Genomic DNA, 20695 nt, shown 5'->3' on the forward strand with positions numbered 1-20695 from the left:
AAAGCCTAGCTCTTGCTAGCAGCTTTCACATCTGTAAGAACAAGACCGGGCTCAGAATACAAGAGTTTGACTCCTGATTAACACCTAAATTCTAAGCAATGTACTACAGATTATCTCAGTTCAACATCACAACCTGCTTGATATGGCGTGGATGGCAAAGTTTGGTTGTGACTGATGGAGTACATACAAATTTATCAACTAATTTCTTGCTACATTAAAATGGAACATGAAGCAAGTTAAGATCTTACCTGAAAGAATAGCTTTTGGCCTGTAAGATGTATTGGGCTGCAGCCTGGCAACCATTTCATTACTTCCTACATTGTTAAGATCTTTACAATTCTAACGCCCCTTACACCTGTCCTGGAAGCAGACAAGTAATGGCTCTACACAAGCTTGTACCAAACCCAGTTAGATGTTAACCCAGACTTGATGTTTCTAAGACACTGTCTTCTCCAGTACCTGCAAAGCAGTTTGGGCAATAAAAGCAAAGATACATGATGGTACTTACAAAGTATTTTCTTCTATAAATATCTTATCTTCTTCTCGTGGTGCTGTTGTACTAACTCCACTGGATAATACTAAAATAGACTAATTAAAAACAGATTATTTTTTTTATCTCACAAAAGTATATGCAAAATGACCCACTGTAAAGACTATGAGTAACTTATTTACACAGAACCTTGTTCTGTAACTCCATCATGTTCAGAGGCCATATTCTGAACTGCAAAACCTTTAAGTACAATTATCAGTACTAAGCCATAGCAAGAAAGTTCTTAATTTAAAATTGTTAATTTCTTCTTCAGAACTTATTTTGGAAAAAGAAACTGGGATATTCAGCCCCAACCTCCCTCTTTTTTTACCAATTTCATAAAAATCCTACATGTGCCTGATTTTTTTTTGAGTTTGGATTAAAAAGCAAACAACACTACAGCCTCACTTTGTTAAGACTTTTGTATAACTTCTTTCCACTGGGCTGCACATCAACTGACTTTCTAGGAATCTCTTCCTTTACATTTGAGAGCCTTCAAGCTTTAATAATTTTACTACAAGTAAGTCTGAGTTATCCCTAGTTCCACATCATTTTAATATGACACCTGTTATTCTTATGTTCACCATTACAAACCATTGTTTGTACCATTCAGTTATCTTTTAATTTTTATTATCTAATAACTTTAGAAATACACAGACTTGTATAAATGCATCTAAGTCAGAAAAAAAACCAAAACTGGCTGATGAGAATAGGAAAAATCTTAAGTTTACTCCTGAAATTCCAAATTATAAAAATGTGGGGGCATGGAAGAAACAAAGATGATTTTATCTGAAGCATTCAATAAAGCAAAAACCTAGAAAAGCAGGGCAAAAGAAAGTATGAATTTCAGATAGAATATTATTCCTAGCAAAATCTATAAAATGCTGAGCAACTAACAACATTCTTCTGAGCAATAAATGGAACACTTGCATCTTCAGTCACTGATATGCCCATAAAAATTATCAGAAAAGACAGTTAAAGACATATTTTCAGATCTATTTTATGAGGTATAAGGACACATTTTTCCTTCTCAAAACGACTGGTAAAGTGTCCTTCTCCAAATTCACTATTTGTCAGCGCAAAACGAAACAGAGCATGAAGTATTAATTACATAGTGCAGTCAGCATACTGTATTCACCTCTTTCCATATGGCAAATGAAGATCAAAACAGTCCTTCAGAATTAAGATAGTGGATAGACTGTGGTATCCAGTCAGAGCCAGTTATTCATAAATAACTTTTTTTCCCCCCCAAGTTTAGAAATACCTTTTATACTGACAAATTCATATTTTAACAAAACAAAACCGTACTGAGTCTTAACAGCATTATTCTACCCCAGGAAAAACTACTTCAAGAAAGAGTCTCCACAAGGTATTTAGCCTCTGTACATCTGAACACCAGCAATTCTAAAAAAAACTATTTGTAGCAAGCAGCTAAAAAGTTACTGACCCTCAAGTCTTTTGAGTTCTTCTTCCTGTTTTTGTTTTTAACTTTGATACCATTAGTCTGAAACAGAAAAAATAAAATCACTGGTTTTTTAATTAGAATAAAATTATGATGCATTTCCAAAACCAATGTGTAAATTTTTAAAAGTTTCACATTAAAATTCTCATTCTGTTTGACCAGCAAGATTTACAAGGTGAAGTATGCAATCTTATCCCTCTCTATTCCATCCTCAGGTGAAAAACACAAAAAGAAACAGAGGTTTGCAAGACTTTATCCATTTTGTTCCTTTTCATTATTTTTCTTTTTAAACATACAGAACATTGATTTTTAAAAACAGAATATTCTATCATTTTAGTATTTCAGATGCTTACTCATTACTTATAGCTGAAATTGCATATTTAAAGAGTTGTGACATCCCACACAACACAGTTTTGTGGGGGAACAAGCAGCAAACAGAACTGTCAAATGTTCTGGTCACTTCAGTTTAAGATATGCAAAGACGAAAGAACTAAAATGCATCGTCACCTTTTAATAGGACCGTGATTATAGATTAACATAACTCTGCTAACAGTAAATTACTAACAGCCTATTTTAGGATTTAAGTAACATTGAAACAGATGTAGTTTCATGGTAATGGCTTTCATTTCATTCTTGGATTTCCAATTCATGAAATGAAAAAGCAAAGAATTTCACATTTTTTTAAGGTGTGTGTTAATTCACTAATGCTGAAATTTTATTATGTATCAAAAGTAAATCTTGGATTTGTACAGATAAATTTATCTGCAGGCTAGAATAATTTTAAATGCGAGTGCCTCAAACACATAATTAACCAAAATACCTAATAGACTTCTGCCAATTAGAACGGATTTTAATTAAGATATTAATCAAAAAGTGATTCAGAATGAGGTACACTTTTAAAACTTATGGGTTAAATCTGAAAAGCACCTATAAATTGTAATGAACAAATGCAAAATGTCTAACTCACTTCAAATTTACTTTGCTTATTAGCAGAACAAACGCCAAATACCTAGCCTTACAATTTAACGACATCTGAAGGTTACATGAAGCTGGGTTATACCACCTTCTCATTTGGACTGTAAAATATATAGTACAATTAGTGTCCAAAATTATGCAGATTCAAGTTAAGCACACTCAAGGAAGAATCATGCTTCAAGTTCAGTTGCCATGGTAAATACACAGATAATACAGTTAGTAAGAGTCTCTCTGTTTGTACCTCAGGCACTTTTTTTGTTTGTTTTTATATTCCCCAATGATACTTTCAGAGACACTTTTTTTAAAGTTAACACCAAACTGCTGTTATCAAGTAATATGTAAATGCTATTCCCATGTACCTTATTTGCCTTATTTTCCCTGTCTAAAGGGGGTGATGCAGCATATCAGTGTACCCTCATCCACTTTCACTACAACTTCCTCATCTGCATCCTTGAAATGCTCATAATCGAAAAGGTATCTTGTTGGTTTGTGCTTTAACTAAAGAGAAAATCCAACAAGTATTTTACTGACAGAATTTTAGGAAAAATGGTACGCAGTCTTCAAATGCTTTAAGAAAAGGGGCGGGGGGGAAATAAAACAAGAGAGTAAATCTCTGATCAGGTTTGAAGGATGATGATGTAAAATAAACTAAGAGATGCACGTCTCTCTCTACTTTTGCACATTTTTAAAACACCAAGCAGATACTTGTTTCTGAGCTTATCTACGTAGTTACATCTACGAAATAGATAGTAAGTTCACTTACCGATATATTTTCATTTCCCTGCTTCTTTAATATAATGGTAGGGTCATCTATTGAAAGGATAACAAAGTCATGTTCATAAATGGAAATAGTAATATTTTATGGAACTTTTAATTGTGAGCTATGAAATTATAGTAATAATTATTATAATCCTTTATCCAATACCATCAAAGCATCTTAAAAACTGTAGCTACAGAATCTTTATGCTTAAACTGAAAGATGAATACTTATTTTGGTTGGACATCATATATGCATAAAGGTAAACTCACTTGCTGGTTGTGGCACATGAAACAAAACAGTAGAATGTAACCTAAAATAGGGTGGCTTGGCTTTTGAGGTCATATTGCCTTTTTAAGCACGGAATACCGAATATCCCATATAATGAGGTGGTTAGTAGCTTGCTGAGGTTTCAGCCTTTTACAGAGCCCATCACATGTACTATAAAACCAGACAAAATACAATGCTGGTAAGAATAGTGACCTTTCCATACTTACCCATTTTATCAAAGAATTCATCTAATGCTTGATGAAGAAATGGAAAATTTTCTCTGTTGTCTTCTAACAGCCATATAAAACAACGAGTTTTCTCGAGGGGTGGTTTTAAGAAATAATCACGAATTTCTTTGTCTTCAGAACTAGTTGTCACATAGTCAAATTTACTACCATACTTCTCATTCCAGAGTGTGGTTAAAATAGCAAGGTCAAGCTCTTTTAAAAATTGTCCATATTGAAGGAGAAAGTTCTTTGTAGCTGTCAGACCTAAAAGAGATGAAAAACCCCAAAATTTCATTCCAGCTTCAGAGTTTTAGTGCTTACAGTGTGATATTCCTCTTCAAAAAGGAACAGTTTGTTCTAGAAATTAAATATATGGTAGCTGAAACTGATTATGTAAAACCTTTCATATCTTGAAAATGCAAACAAAAATGATAAATGGAGTTTATATAAATTTTACTCTTAGTCAACACCTAATTATTGTTTGTACGAGAAATCTATATAAATTCTTTAAAGGACATGGATGCAAAAAGAATAGAATTAAGAACCCAAATCTTGTCCAAAGTTTTGGCATCTTATGTCCATTTTGCCTGCAAAAACAAACTTCTACTGTCACCCAATTATAAATTCAGTAGAAAACTACACAGCAAGGCAACACTACTAAAGAGCATCAAGTTAAATTACTTCCAAGTTATACAGTCAGCTAAACTTTTATGACAAAAATCCCACCATGATTTACTTTCCAGAAACAAATAATTTATACAAATATTATTATTTAAGCCTATTCTGGAATTCAAAGACACTAAAAAAATAGATCTGTTCAATTTTCTCTTTCCTTCACAGACAAAGCCCTGCCCACATTATAATGCTTTACTTGCTATTACATAAACATATAGCCTACCCAAGTTGTTAAGATGTTTCAGCCATTTGTGTAATTTGGGATCCACTTCTTCGAGCTCACTCAGCACATGGATAAAACCTCTTGTTTTAACTCTGTTTTTTTCCTGAATTAAGTAACCGATGAGCTGCTCCATCACTTCATGTGACATGCTACTAGTTTTGGAATATGACATGTAATCCTCCTCACTGATTACAAACCATGAAAGTAATTCCTTTAATAGTTTGGAAGCATCATGAACAGCTGTTTTTATTTGTTCAGCATTTCGACTGATATGCTGCAGGACTCGATCACCAGCATATAAATCCTGAAGGTAACCTATAATGGCATTTAAAAAAACCCAAACAAAACAAGATTTCATGTCTGTTTACCACAATTAAAAACATCAACTTTAAAGTGCAGATTATTTGGACTAAGCGGTGTTAATTATTTGCTTTATCACAACACTGAAAATTACAGAATAGATAACTTCCATATAAACTAGCCTTAGCATTATGAATTTGACACAACATTGTTTTAAATTTGGTTTACGCAAAGAAACAATCCTTAGTACCTTAACTACATTTCAGAAAAAAAAAAAAAATTACCTGCCAGTAATAGTAGCGTCAAGCAATGGTCTATACAGATTTATCTGTGTGGGCTGCATGCCAGTCCTGATGCAGAGACAGAATTACCCCAAGCATCAGTTCTCAGAGCAAAGGCACACTTCCAAATATACACCTAGTAACAAACCTTTGCCCTGACCCTGCCACAGGTTCTTTGCAGAACAAGAGTGAAAAAGATTACTGGCTTGTATCAGCCTTCACCTTTCATTAGTCTTCAAGACCACACACTTGTAGAATGCCACTTTCAGAGCTTAACTGATAGCAACCATAGCCAAAAGATGTAGATCTGAAAAGAATTTTTTAAAAACAAAGCACTACATATTACACCTAGAATAATTCAGCATTGTAACAAACAATTCCAAGCATACTAACAGATTCAATGAACTCTACAGGTATAAGCCATGCCCAAGTTTATCCTGCAGAAGTCTGCATTAAAAACCTCTGTATGTTACAAATGTGCCTAAAAACAAGTGCTCGTCTCACTTGCACTCCTCTCCAATTTACAAGCAGATTTGTTCTTATTTAAAGGTAGCTATGGCTGCTAATAAAAACAAACAAACAAAAAAACCAAAAAAACCCCAAACAAAACCAAAACCCTCTTTTGTGATCTAGCTCTCCCCTGAAAATGGCCTCTCAACCTTTCAGACAGCTTGGGAGATTGAATTAGATGTTCTTTTGAAAGATTTCCTCACAAAACTTCCCCAAGTGAAAAAACAGGGTAGTAGCTAGCTTGCCTCCAAAGACATGCAAGACTTCAATTTTATTATAAACTCAGGACACATTAAAAACATTGTCCAACACCAATGCACAGATTTTTGCAGAACTGTGTTAAAGTTGCTTCGTGTTGGCATATTCCTGCGTCAGTGTTCCAACTTTTATGCGCAGTACTGCAGGGTGAGTGTTTTTGTCACACCAAAGGCATTTTTAGTTCTTAGAGGTTTTAAGGGCACTTGGGACAGTCAAGTCACACACATGGGAGTGACCTGCAGTGGATCCAAGGACCAGAACTAAAGATAAGCCATAGGAAAGGAGATAGCCTAGATTTAAAAAAAACAACACAAAGTCAACTGACCGTGATTTTAGAAAACCACATGGAAGCAAAAATAGTAATCTAATGTGCTAATAGAAGGGACCGTCCTCAAATAAAATGGGTAAGAAAAAACCCAAGCTAAAACATTAGTACCCGAGACCGTTTTATAGAGAAAGTGCCAGCATATGCCATTGAACAGGCAACAGGGTTCTGGAGAACTCTGAGTATGGCATGTATGGGATGAAAAAGTGCCCGCAAAGTATTTAAAATTAAATTCTACAAGGAAATTAACATGGGCACTATTTTAAAGTTAATACTGACAAAAATAAAAAAAATTAATTTAAAAAAAATCACTCATTTTTGCTTGCACTGTAGCTTGCCCTAATACAAAATGCAGTGGAAGTTCACACCTCTGAAATAGAGAACACTGCAGATCAATGTAACTGGAACACAAAAGCTGAAGCGTTAACCAACTACATTCTTATAGGTTAAAGTATTTTATTTTCCCCAATCCTCTGAAATACACATTTCAAGTCACTGCAGTTAGGATATCTTTCTTTATCTGAGATGGAGTTACTTTTCTTCTGTAGCAGTGTCCTAATCTGTCAGGCACAAAGCTTTTTCTTTTAAAAGGATAAACTTGAAATTTCAGACTTTGCTCTCTTCAGGCTGCTTCTTCGTGAACCAATGAAGCAAGAATATAGGTTTTCTACAAGGAACTCAAACATACACTAACATCTTACAGTTATCTAGAAATTAAAAATAGAACCAAAATAAAAATATTCTTAAGTAAAACTGCAAGTCTTTAAGGGGGGGGAATCATGTTCAATATTAGTATTCTGCTATAATTTCACTTAGGACATTCAGAATGCTATTGATGCTGCCTCATGATAACTTAAAACAATAACCTATACTTCCACATACCACTGTGATCACTGTATTGTGATGGTCCATTTCCCATCTGGTTTTCTTCTATTTTCTTCTTAGCAGAATTCTGTGTCTCTTCTCGTGCATGCTTTCTTCGTAGTTTTTTTTCTTGTTTCATTTTTAACTTCCTAAGACTGAAAAAAGCAATTAAGTGGTGAGCCTAAAACTAGTTAAGTTGCCAAAGGAGTTAGGCACATCTAAGTTGTTTTCCATGTCTTACAATAGCTGTAAGCTCCATTCTACTATAACATATTATGCTGAAAAGTACAAATATAATAAAGCTAGTTTTCATTTGGAAGTTAAGAGACCACAAAATTTCACAGAAGTTTCATAAAAATCAAGTAAGTGTAAGGATATCTCAAGATGCAATAATTTTTACTCCCATTAATGATGTCTGAATTAGGATTAACTGAAATACTATCAGTTTGTTTCTTAATTTATAACTCAGCATTTTGAATAACGTACTAACACTTGGATTTCCTTAACTTTTAAAAATCAATTTTGTTTATCCTCGCATCATGATTCCTCATTATTTATAACCTTATTTGCCCAAAAGTGTAAAAGTTACGTCAAAAGTACATGCATCAACAACTGAAATAGCATCATTATATGCAGTCTTTATTTCTTTCTAAACATTCACACAAAGTTGGTTAGATAGTAAATGCTGTGGAACAGTGGTCTTGAACTTATGCCACACAGCAATACCTCTCCCATCCAGCTAAAAATCTTGCTGAGTTTCTTCCCTCTAGCAAGGGGAAGGCATAGAACAAAGCTTGCAATCTCAGACTGAAAACAGAGGTGAATTCCCTGCCCACAGATTTCACAATGAAATAAGGTTTCAGGTATAAAGACTTAAAGATGACTGCAGCAATTTATATTCAAATACTAGTGGTTCAAATTGCTGGGAAGTCAATGGTGCAATGGACAACTTACCCCTCAACACAGAGGTGTGGAAAATCAGATTTGCATCAATTCATACGCTGTATATTTGAAAACAGTTTCCTGTGACCAAACTGAAAATGTTGTTTTTGAAGAACTGTATAACCACTAGAGAGCTACCAATAATTTATTCAGCAATACTAGCTAATACCCTCCTGTGCTCATGTTATAAGTCTGTAGCTCTGTGTCTTGTTTTACAAGTTAATTTAAATGCTTTTATAATTGAATCATAACATATTTTACCAGACTTTTTAGTTTATCAGAGGCAAAGGGCAAGAATGGCTTTCCAAAGTATTTGTGATATTTTAGCAATTCTTAAAAAGGCATGAAAACCAATCCTAGAGAAACCTCTTTTGTTCTCAAATTGATTCAACTTAGTTTTAAACAGTAGAGAGCTTACCTTGAACACTTCTGTTTAATACTGGCTCTTGGTGGTTCCTTGGCTTTTGTGATTTTTTGTTCAAACTACCAAAATAAGTGATATCATATTAATTAATTTTGGGTTACAATGGAACATTGCTGTACTAAAAACCCAAGGACATTTACTGCTTTCCAAAGCATCAAAAGTTAATACTACAAAAGAGATAAAGCAGCCTACATAAGCCTCATGAAGGTCTACCTAAATTATCTTCTACTGCTACATCTTGGTATACAGAAATACATCTTTATCTGCAGAAAAGACAAGTTGAAAGATAACACAAAGTCAGGAAAAACTGGAGGCTGTTTTGCTTTACCAGTGGGCAGGAAGCAAACTTCACAGTAATTTTTTTTTTGCTTCTCCCAGACCAATACTGGTCTGAGCAGACATATCCATCTTCCTGTGATTCTATAGAAGGTAAGAGCACTCTTCCAATGCAATTAATTCATTTAGCAAGATTAGCTCTGAGTTAAACTAACAGTTCCTTTCACATTGCACAAGCTAAATATAAAATGAAGCTCCAGTTCCCATCCATGACAATTCTAACGAATACCATAAGGTAGCGCCTACTCTACTAGAAGAACAGGTAAGAAGAGAACAGGCAATTAATATTCCTAAATAATGTTCAGATTCTGTAGTTAAGATAGCGTATTACTTAAGAGTTTGCAGTTACAGTCTCATCTTCACTTTATCTCCATTACAAGAGTAAATATTTTAAAGATTATTTTAATATTTTATATGAACATTTACTTACTTCACATTTTACCAGACCAGAAGAACTAAAAATAACTATTTTTGAAATAAGGCCTGTACAATCAGGAGTGAAACACAGTTCTTGAAGAAAATCCTGTAGGAGAAAATGATAAACACAACAAAGACATTTAAATTCATACAAAATCTATGTTCTTATACAGATTACAGTATCTTAATTTGAGGTGACCAAGGTAATTAAAGCTAGCACAGTCCTAAACTCTTACTGGATAAGGAAAGCAAGCAACAGCTGATTTAGCAAGGACTGAGAATCAAAAGGATCCTAGATCTGTGGCATATATGTGTTATTCCCAAAGCTATAGCAAAGCCCCTCTTCCTCCAACTTCACATTCAAAAGTCAAATTTAAGAATATCCTTTTATAAGTTCATACTCTGTCTGGATTCCCTTCATTTTACACTGACTGCCAATAAAGGAATTTTATAAAATTCCTTTAGGCATACTCAAAGTCAAACTGTTGCTTCAACAGCAAGTTGAAGGAATAAAACTTCCATATTGAAGGACATAAATGATGCAAGATAAACAGGCTAAGCATACTAAGCCTTCACACAGACAGGCCTTTCTTCTGTAGACAACAGTAAGCTTTATCCACGCTTGCATGTCAATTTAGCAAGAGAGTCCTCTTTCCTGTTTCTCCTCCTGCCACTGTCATGCAGGTGGAACATCAGGCTCTACCACTGCACTTACCACAAACCAAAGGGATGCTATAATCCTGACTAAAAAAAGAAAAAATAAGATGCTTGTAGTCTGACACAGCTCTTACCTTATCATTTTTATCACTGTAGTTTGTTGTTTTCAGCTTTTTCCAACAGCTGATATGAAACTCCACTCTACATTGCTGACAGCAAGTAATACGTATAAAACCCTAATATTGAGAAAAAGTATGAATTTAACATCTTAAAAAAAAAAAAAAACAAACAGAAAACAGTGCACAACTTAACAGTAGACAGGATAAGATGGTGTGTTCCAGATAGCTCTTTAATATGAAAGAGAGCAGAAAACATGTAAACACGAAGTTTTATTTCCCAAACCCTTTTAAACTAAGAATTTACCTTAAAGTCCGGGTCTGTAAAAAATATTTGGATTTTGGAGTGGCCATGGCATTGCTGATACCGACAAATTGCATCTGGTTCTGGAGGGAACTTGCATTCCTCAATACAATTCTTTAAAATCAACTGAGAAACACAAAATCGTGTAAGAGATTGCACAGAAACCAGGAAAAGATTCAGTAGATGCTTACAAACTTCTAGGGAACTCTGCAATGAAACAGACATCTCTTTTTGAACAGCAGTTGACTAATAATAAAAGAATAACTCTTTTCTAGTGAAAGCTATGGAAGATTGTCCTTTTATGGCAAAATATTCAAAAGCTCATTTGAACTGCTATCAGCTCAGTACTCATAGCTTCCCTGCATGCAGGTTTATCTTGGACCAGTGTTTTACATGCTGACCAATTCCAAACGCATGAGAATACAGTAAGTTTTCCATTGCCAAAATGACGAGCCAGATTACTCCGATAACGTGATGAAAATGGAGTGTCTGCTCATTTCCACCATTTCCCAGCATTACAGGAGTGCCTCACCTGGGATCTGGGTTACACGATCAAGTACATTCCCAAGGACAGCTCAGACCTGGCCCTGCACTGGAGCTAGTGAGTTCTCCCAGAATAGCATCTGAGGTAAAGACATTACAGTGGCTTTATGCAAAGTCAGTTCAAATCCCACAGGATTGGCATTGAGCCCAGATTAATAAAACATTATTAGAAACAAACAGACCACCAGTTACAGCCTTTCAGATATTTGCATTATGCTCTCCAGAAGTCCCAGACCACTGATGTATTACAGTGGCCAGACTACTGTGGTGTCAGCTGGGAGTCAATGAGATATCGTTAGGTCAGTTTTTGTTTCAAAAACAACAGCACTGCTGTTTCTACCAGAAATGAAACAGGTCAGTATAGTATAGCCAAGTTCATACACTGAATAACCTAGCAAGTTCTACTGTGTCAAACTGCCTCTGTGCAGAGGAGCTCAAGCGTCTTGCCTCTCACAGCATGGTTTATCCAGAAATGCTACACAAATAGCAGTGACTCAATTATAGTTTAAAAACAATAATAATAGTAATAATAATAAAAAAAAGCTGTTCAGTGTGAGAAAGCAATTTGTAGCGTCAGAACCACAAGTTAGATTTTTCAAGTCAAACAGGGAATTTTACCATACAACTCCCACTGCATCGACCAAGAACCACATGGTCAAACTCTCCTTTTTGGTTTTAAATATAGCACCACTGCTGCAATTTTCAATTTCACATTTTTGCCAATTAAAATTTTTAACCAGTTCTTCTAGCATTACGTTGTGTATATTATTCACATCTACCTAAAGTCTGGTAACATGCAACTAAGAAGTTAACACATTATGAAACACTTGGAGCAGATTAGAACCATATTATTACGTAGAAATACCCAAGCATAGAGCCTGACACAGAGCCCCTGCCCTTGTGTTGTAAATGGGATGCTTCCCACATGTTTAAAATTGTCATTGCAAGAAGAGTTCTTGGGGCTGACAACACCCTTGACAATGAGCAGCAGCAGTTGCACTGGCTGCTCCAGGCTGAAACCTCTGTTTTGCCCCCCCATCTCTTTTTGGCCTTGACAATGGCAGGCAGGGAGAAGGATGACAAGGTTTTTATTTTTTTGAAAGGCCATTTGACAGAACAGGTTTTTAGGCCTTTTTTTTTTTTTTTTTTAAAACATACCTGTAAATTCTCTGTTCGTGTCTCTTCAATGACCTGAGATGTTGTGGGCCAAGTTAATACTCCAGGTACAATCTTGTGATTAACCATTGTTTGTGATTTTATGAACTGATCGAGTGCATCGGAAAATCTGAAGTTTGAAACAGGTACATGTTCAGATCATATATGATTAACTTCTACATGGCCTGCAATACTTCCACAATTAATTTTATGATCCAAGGAAAAAAAAAAGGTCACTGTAAGATTATGTGGAATGAAAGAGCACCTGGTTCATTAAATTATCTGTTTAAGGACTCTTCAGTATAAAAGACTTAATGTGTGAGCCAGTAAGCCAGCCTGGGTAAGGGGCCCAGAGTCCAGGCAACAGATATGAGGCAGAGTGAGAGCGTGCACTGATATTCAAGGGATCCATGAATGTGGTGGGTGTGCTTGTCAGAGAGTGAGGGCATGCATATGTTCACAAGTGATCTTCAACCCTGATCAGCCAGGGAGGAGGCACAGGACTCTGCTACCTATACTTATGTTTTACATGAGTTCAGGTAGTACTATACATGGGAGCTGCTCTGCCTGGGCTAGTCTGGGTGGCCAGCTGTGTTGGTGTGTCTGTGTATGCACCTCTTTGGGACACACATGCAGCCTCACTATCGGTCAAAACTGCCAAGGAAAACAAAAGCCACATCCATGAGACAGGGACACAGACAGCTCCTGAGTCTCAGACTGCACCTGGCTATGCTGTGGCTGTGGAAGGAGGAATCCCCTCTCAGCATCCAACACTCTCTGACCAGGTGCTTTCAGTTATTCCACATGAAGAGGGTTTAAGGTTTAATATCAAACTTATTTGATTTATTTGGCATAGTATAGGGTTTACGTGGCAAGGCTGGGCTGGAGTATGGGGACCAGTGCTGCAGGGTGGCCTCTGTGAGGAGAGACCAGGGCTGCCCCAGTTCCAGTTGGCTCCAACGAACCACCACGTGGCACAGCTGAGCCCCTCAGGAAAGATGGTGGCACCTCAGAGAAAGCATGGGTAAGAAAGGAAAACATACTGCACAGCTGTGAGGAGTAAGCAAAAAAAGTGTGAGAAACAACCATTCAAGCACCAAGGTAAGAAGGAGGAGGGGAGGAGACACTCCAGGCACAGAGCACAGATTCCCCTGCAGCCCCTGGAGAGGACCCCACCAGAGCAGGTATCCAACCCTGCAGCCATGGGGGACCCCTGCCAGAGCAGGTGGATGTGCTCCAAAGGAACTGCAGTTTCTGAAGAGGTCCCATGCTGCAGCAGGGGAGGAGTGTGTGGAAGAAGGAGCAGCAGAGAGGAGCTGTTACGGACTGATCACAACCCCCATTCCTCACCCTCTGGGCAGCTTAGGGGAGGAGGAGGTCGAGGAGTTGGGAATGAGGGAGTGAAGTCAAGCCTGGGATAAAGGGGCAGTAGGGGGAAGGTGATTTTTGTTTTTTTTACTTTGTTTCCCACTGCCCAACTCTATTTTAACAGACAATAAATTAAATTATTTTTCCTCAAGTTGAGTCTATATAGCCTATGATTATAATTAGCAAGTGATTTCCCTGTCTTTATCTCAACCCCTGGGCTTTTTCATCTTATTTTCTCCTCCTCTCCCATTGACAAGAGGGAGTGTGAGTGCAGCTGGATGAGGGTCTGGCAGCAAGCCAAGGTCAATTCACCACAGGCATTACAGGGGATTTTGATTAAGTAGAGCAATACAGTAATATACTGAAATCACAACACAAGCTAACATAGCAACTGCAACACACAGTTGAATCAATACAAACAAATTATACAAATACAAATGATTCCCATTACCAGTCTCTATATGCTCACCGTCAGGACGCTGGGAGGAATACCGCCAGGAATACCCGAGTTGAAGCCAGCTCAAGCCCTTTGCTCTCAAGTTTTTTAGTTGTCCAGTTTCCGCACTTCATGTTTGGCTGAGCCACGTATACACTCCCCCCCCTCCCCATGCTGTCTGGCTAGCTCAGGAAGACATTACTCTCTATCTGTCTCAGGAACCCGATGACTCACTGCTGCAGCTGCCTTATCTAAAACCAAGGTTACCTTCCAGTCTCCCTGGTGTTGAGATAAGTTAAGCTTTCTTTATGATACATTTTTCCGTGAGATCATCGGTTTTGCCCTTCTCCTATAAGCTCTCCTCCACTACAAGGCTGTGCTGGTCGGTCATATCCCTGTGTCCCAGAGTTCACTTGATTCAGCAGCTTCCATTACATCCTTTGCAGAAACAAACTTAAAGTTGTAATAAATCAGTCTGATACACAAATTTAGTGATTAAGTGTAATTAAAAAAACCCCACACATCATTTCTCAAATGAAAAATATTTTGTGTACCAAATATTGAAGCTTTCTATTATACCAACCTGTTTTGTCTGAGGTATACTTTTCCAATTCCATAGTATGCCAAACAACCAAATCTTTCTTCCTGGTACTGTTCAATTATTTTCTTAAACTGGTCTTCAGCCTTTGTCAACGCCTTCAAAATAAATTTAAGACAAAAATATGTGACACTTTGCCAGAAGCTTTTCACTTTTCCTCTCCTTTTTTTGCTCCAGTAGAGTGGGTCAGTATGCCCTATTCTTTGATCAGTCTTATGAACAGTAAAGGGAATTAAGCAATCTTATGATCACAAAGGCTTCCCTTTTTTAAAAAAAGAAACCTATTCTATAAACACAGTCTCCCTCTGAAATAGTGAAATTAAATGACTGAGCTCACTGAGCTACAAACACCCAGACATTTTTAAATTCATTGTAAGACATTGAATATTTTTAAACACTCCAGGAAAAAAAAACCAAACAAACCCCCAAACAACCCACACTTCTGTTTTGGTGTTTTCCAGAACCTAAAGCATTCTCTTTCTCTTGTTTTAGAAACAGAATGTTTGTGTCAGAAAGACTACTGCATAACCACATTACAACAAAGTAGAAGAAAAATAATTAACTATACTTCATTAATACTTAAGAATCTCATTTGAAAGCTTAAAAAGAAATTTTATTTGGTAGCTTAATTTATCCAAAACCATTAAAGATCTAGTCACAGATACTAAACTGTATGATTCTAAAATGTGACAAAAGCTTTCCTTCCCTGCTCATTTTATATTTGTTAAGAAGAGAGAAAAATGGATGGCCAACTACCTGAACTAGAATTTTGAATAAAAGCAATATAGTGGCTTGATGTCATACCTCAGGTTGTCCTATTCCAAGAAGAGCAGTGGCATGTCCATAGATGATTACAACATAATTAATAATACGAAGATTCAGTTGCTGCAAATAGAGTCAAATTACAGTAGTAGCATGCACAAAAACACTTTGCTGGTAACTAGAACATTACTGTCTACTGTGAATTGAAGATCTTCACTACAACACAGCTAGGAAAGTCTCTTCTCACCCTTCTTATCATAGCCTCTACCCAGATTTATGTTACAATTCAGATAAAAAGTGATGGTTAACTACATACCTTTACTACTGGTCATTTGGCACCCCTACATATTTCAACGTGATACATCCTGAAAGGTCTGCTTTTAGAAATGCTGTAACTGCAGACCTTATTATGTTGACCTCATGCAGTGCAGTGTGTCTTTGCTATATTTCATGTTCAGAATTGAGCAGCTTTTTTTCTTTTTTTAAAATTAAAAACCCCTTTCTCAACCTTTTTCTTCCTAATAAACTAGGTCACAATTCCAGATGGATTGGTGCCTTACTTGCTTGGACAGACTTGTTGGCACTGCAACAGCCATTACTACAATGGGAGCTTGAAACACAGCAACGTATGTGCACACACATTGTCATGCAAAACTTTAGTATTAAGTAGAATAATTTAAAGAAATCTAGGACAAGAAACAGGTCAATGGCTGATAGGCTAGATACATATACACAAAATTTCACAGTATTTGCTGTCAAAGAGAGTCATCTGACCTGAAGAATATAAATTCTTTTTCCCTACATTATTATAAATAAAGGTTAAGCTGACAATGGACAACAGTTTCTTATCAAATAAGATATTTGATAAGAGTATCTTGTATTATTCTTATGAGAATATTATTTTGGTAAGTATTTTTTAGATTGCATCTAGAAATGCACATGTATGCTGAACATTACAAACATACATCCTATGTTACTATCATTTTTTTTTATCCTGTTCTCATTTGTAAGTTCCTTGGCATACACTTGGCATTGTAGTCAACATCACAGGCAACAATTCAATAATAATGACTGTTTTGGTGGAAGGAAAGAATGAAACACTACTGAAAGCATAAACTTCAATTACTGTAATAAACTAAGTTATTCCTCTCAGTTTACCTTTAATTCTGAAGGATTTAGAATGCTCAACAATTGTGAAAAAGCTTGTTCAGCACTGTGACACCGCTGGTCCATCAAGGCTGTATAACCATCACGAACAAGGGATTTAACCTCTTCTGGCAACATAGTTAAATCCATCTAAAATATTTAGGAAAACAGTAAGTCCAAAAGAAAACAGCTTTTTTTTTTTTTTTTTAAAGCAAGCAAGCTATTTGTTAAAATACTTATCCAACAGACAACTGTTGAAATTCTGTACTTCCTACAGTTTTATCACAATTTCACTTTTAAAGCAGCAAATTAGGTACATTTTTATAAAACACTGTTTTAAATTCAACTTCTAAAAACTTGAGATTTTCATGGGCCTACTGCTGCTAATCTCTTAAAAATCTAGGTGTTGTTCTAAGTTTAGATCCTTTCCTCTCTAGAAAGTTTCAAGTTTAGATCAAGCATCATTTTAATCCTTCTTACATATAAAAAAACCCCACCCCAGACTTACACTTTTCCTCACTTGTACACTCTATTTTGTGTACAAACATTTTTGAAAAACCTGAGAACTATTTCCTCCTGCCTACGCTTTCTCTTGACCCAGGTTAATACTTAATGCTAGAAGGTTTCAGAACGCATTATGGTATTAGCCTTTCACTACAAATACTTCCTGAAGCCTGCAGGGAATTTCCAGCAGTACGACTGTAAATCAAGACAAGCAGTTGCAGAATAAGGAACTTCGATTCCCTTGATCTGTTGAAACACTAAAATAAAATTAGCTTTGGGAAGCTAATCATTGTGCCAGGGTAGAATTAATTTGACTATTTAAGAAGCTCCTCTAACACTTACTCTTGCAATCACAAGCGAAAAACAAAGAGTAATAATGAGGCCCACCTGTGTATTTTAGGCCACTTACTCATTTCAGTATGAGTTAATCTTCACTATGAAGTAATCCTGCTTTACAAGCTTTTTGTTAACTGCCCCTTCCCCTGCCACCCGCCCCCCCCGTGTTGACATTTGAGCCTGGGATTCTGAAGACAGGGTCATGAGCAGGGAAAAACTGAAAGAACGGGAAGGTTTGGGAAGAATGAAACATAACTTTCGAGTTGCCTGATTTTTTTTAACATTATTCTAATGCTGTACTTAATTGCATTCCTGTGAACTGAATTAGGCTTTTGACATACTAAATTTAATGCATGTCCTGAATGTGTTTTCCTAAGCATCTATGAATGCCGATCTTATTTTGTCTTCATCCTGTCAACTGACCAAAAAGGACAAACATAAGAAAATACCCATGATCTAATGGCAGTTATAAACAAAAGTGGCAGGGACAGTGGAAACTACAAATAGATAGAGGAAAGACCAAAATGCAGAAATAAAGTTCATGAAAAAATGATTAAGGCTTATTTTCATTTCCTAGAATTACTGACACAAGGTAATGCTGTCAGAGCATATAGTTACAGAATAGAACAAATTATATTAATTTAATGTTAAGCTAAAAGTTAAGCTACATGACATATGAAGCTGATTAAGCCAACTAAAAACGTTACTTTCTATAGTAGTAATGCCATCAGAATAGAGATTTCTGGTACCTACTTCCCCAAATTAACAGAGTGGAAATGATTAATTATGTACGTCCCCATGACTTCATTCAAGAACTTTGGGATACTCATCATTCATTGTGGAGAAGACCCGAGGACAATTCTCAATTTATGAATGTATAGTATTTTAAACAGCCATTCAACAAAATGTTCTATGATTTTTTCCAAATGTATGTATCAAACACAGGCAAACATATTTAGTCAGAACTTTGGGAAGGGTATTATAAATCCCTGAAGGATTCCCAGTGATTTTTGTGGGTTTTCTTACAAATTAAGACACAAGAGAGCTATACTACTAACTTACGGTTTTAGCTAAGTTATTCTATGACAACACTGAGTTCTGTTACACTAATTTCTAGCGTGAGGTCTTACAGGAAGGGAAGGAGGAGAAGCAAAAGAAGACTACCAGCAACAAGACAGTATAAATCAGTGTAATCACATAATCTTTGCCTCCCGATACAAGTCAGGCTAAGCATGAAGTATTAATTTTTTGAATGAACCGACATTTTTGGACAGTGTTACTAAAAGGTGACAAGTCATTTACACTTAAGGTGGTATGCTAATGAATTCCCAGTTACCTGCTGCACAGTACAGAAGAGTTTATCTGGGGTAGCTTTAGACTCTATCTTCAAATCAAGGTGATCTCTACAAATAACAGGAGAATGGCATCATGAGTTTGTACATGTACTTTATATGTAATCTTATTTTCAAGAAACAGAAATTTCTGCACCTTTATCAACTACATCACATTTGCCTACATGCTAGAGATTGTTATGGCACACTTTCACAATCGCGATAACAAGTACTATAACACTATCAAGGATTATGATACTATTCATACAGTTCATATACTTCTGGCTCAAAAATCACTAGGGCTTCAGCGAAGTAGCTGAAGAACACTCTTCTCCATCTTTTTATTTATGTTTTTTTATCTTTTCCACCTTATTCTCAGATGAGTTGATTTTATGAAGGGCTGTGATAGGTGACTAGAGAACTTCCCTATACCAAAGGCAGCAGTATAAGAAGGTGCTTAGGCCTCTTTCCCCTTTTCTACTCTTCCTAAGTAAAAGATTGCTTGTCCTAGCACAACCACTGCTTAAAAATCAAGTCCATACAGTAACTATGCATAGTGGGGGCAGGGAGAGCAGAGAAGAGAGGAACAGAGCTGTTCTTCCCAGCTCTTGCACTACTGCAGCAGAAACACCATGCACAAGTAGAGAATGGAGAAAGTATAATGAAGAGGCAAGGTCTTGCTTAATACTCTAAATTCTGAATGCTAAGATTGCTAGTCAATGCTTAATGCTGCTATATACATTTGCTAATATACATTCAGTTCTGTCCCACATTTGAAGGCATCAAACACTGATCATCTGAGATAAATTCTTTACAGTGTCAGAGGATTCCCTAGATTTTTGGAATCCAAGCAACCTGCTAATTACAGAAATGGAGGTAAGATTGTAACTAACCACGCACCTCATTTGTTGAGAAATAGCATGGTTTTTTATAGGTCTAATAAACTTCCCCATGAAAGAAGCAATTTTGTAGATGGTTCAGTTACTTTAAAAAGGATTTGTTCCCACAGTGAATTCTAACGTTTTTTCCCCCCTCTTAAAGTGAAAGGAGAAAGAACTCAGTGGCAACCCAGTTAAATAACATAAATGACCTCTCCTGTGACAAAGTTTCAGTTGTCCTAGCTACAGTGGTATTCAAAGAGAGTTACGGAAAAACAAAAGGATTGCACTATAATAAATATAGATTAAAAGATGGCAGGTTTTGTGGTAACACTTAGATTAGAACTGGAAATAATCAGGTTCAGCTCTGACATTTCCTAGAGGCTTGGACTCTTCCACATGAAAAATCTGCCTTTAGAAATTATCACTTAATGGAAAAGTTCCTATATCAATGTAAACAGCTTATTTTGCTGTACCCCTCATCTGGTTTTAATCATTCTAAACACAACTAAAAAACACTAGCTAAAGAAGTATACAAGCAAGAAAGTACAGTCAGAGCTTAATTTGTCTAATTTCACAGCTCAGGTTAAAACACTGAAAGCTTCCATCTTTGCATGTCCATAAGCAATAAGGTGACTGATGCAAATGATGACTTATAAATAAGTTAGTAGTAACAGTCCTTTACTCCTTAACTATCTATTAGATGAGGAAATATATTGGCATATGGAATCACCTATAAAGGCAGCAATTTCCCAAACCTGTGTGGAGCATGTTGGCCCCAGTATC

General features: G+C 36.3%; 1 protein-coding gene across 1 annotated transcript in view; it reads right to left on the reverse strand.

Annotated features, from left to right (window-relative positions):
- Positions 1–20695, reverse strand: part of TTC3 (tetratricopeptide repeat domain 3) — a 66839-nt gene that overhangs the window by 17977 nt on the left and 28167 nt on the right. The window contains exons 17-31 of the mRNA XM_010580335.1: positions 19037–19103; positions 16873–17010; positions 15757–15837; positions 14938–15050; positions 12554–12680; positions 10856–10978; positions 10567–10668; positions 9789–9881; positions 9017–9081; positions 7675–7811; positions 5119–5433; positions 4221–4484; positions 3730–3776; positions 1977–2033; positions 509–588 (exon numbers count right to left, since the gene is read on the reverse strand). Coding sequence (XP_010578637.1) covers positions 509–588; positions 1977–2033; positions 3730–3776; positions 4221–4484; positions 5119–5433; positions 7675–7811; positions 9017–9081; positions 9789–9881; positions 10567–10668; positions 10856–10978; positions 12554–12680; positions 14938–15050; positions 15757–15837; positions 16873–17010; positions 19037–19103 — 1809 coding nt within the window. The remainder of the gene's footprint in view (positions 1–508; positions 589–1976; positions 2034–3729; positions 3777–4220; positions 4485–5118; positions 5434–7674; positions 7812–9016; positions 9082–9788; positions 9882–10566; positions 10669–10855; positions 10979–12553; positions 12681–14937; positions 15051–15756; positions 15838–16872; positions 17011–19036; positions 19104–20695) is intronic.

The sequence above is a fragment of the Haliaeetus leucocephalus genome, unplaced genomic scaffold, assembly GCF_000737465.1.
Source record: "Haliaeetus leucocephalus isolate CR32 unplaced genomic scaffold, Haliaeetus_leucocephalus-4.0 Scaffold702, whole genome shotgun sequence".
Lineage (NCBI taxonomy): Eukaryota > Metazoa > Chordata > Aves > Accipitriformes > Accipitridae > Haliaeetus > Haliaeetus leucocephalus.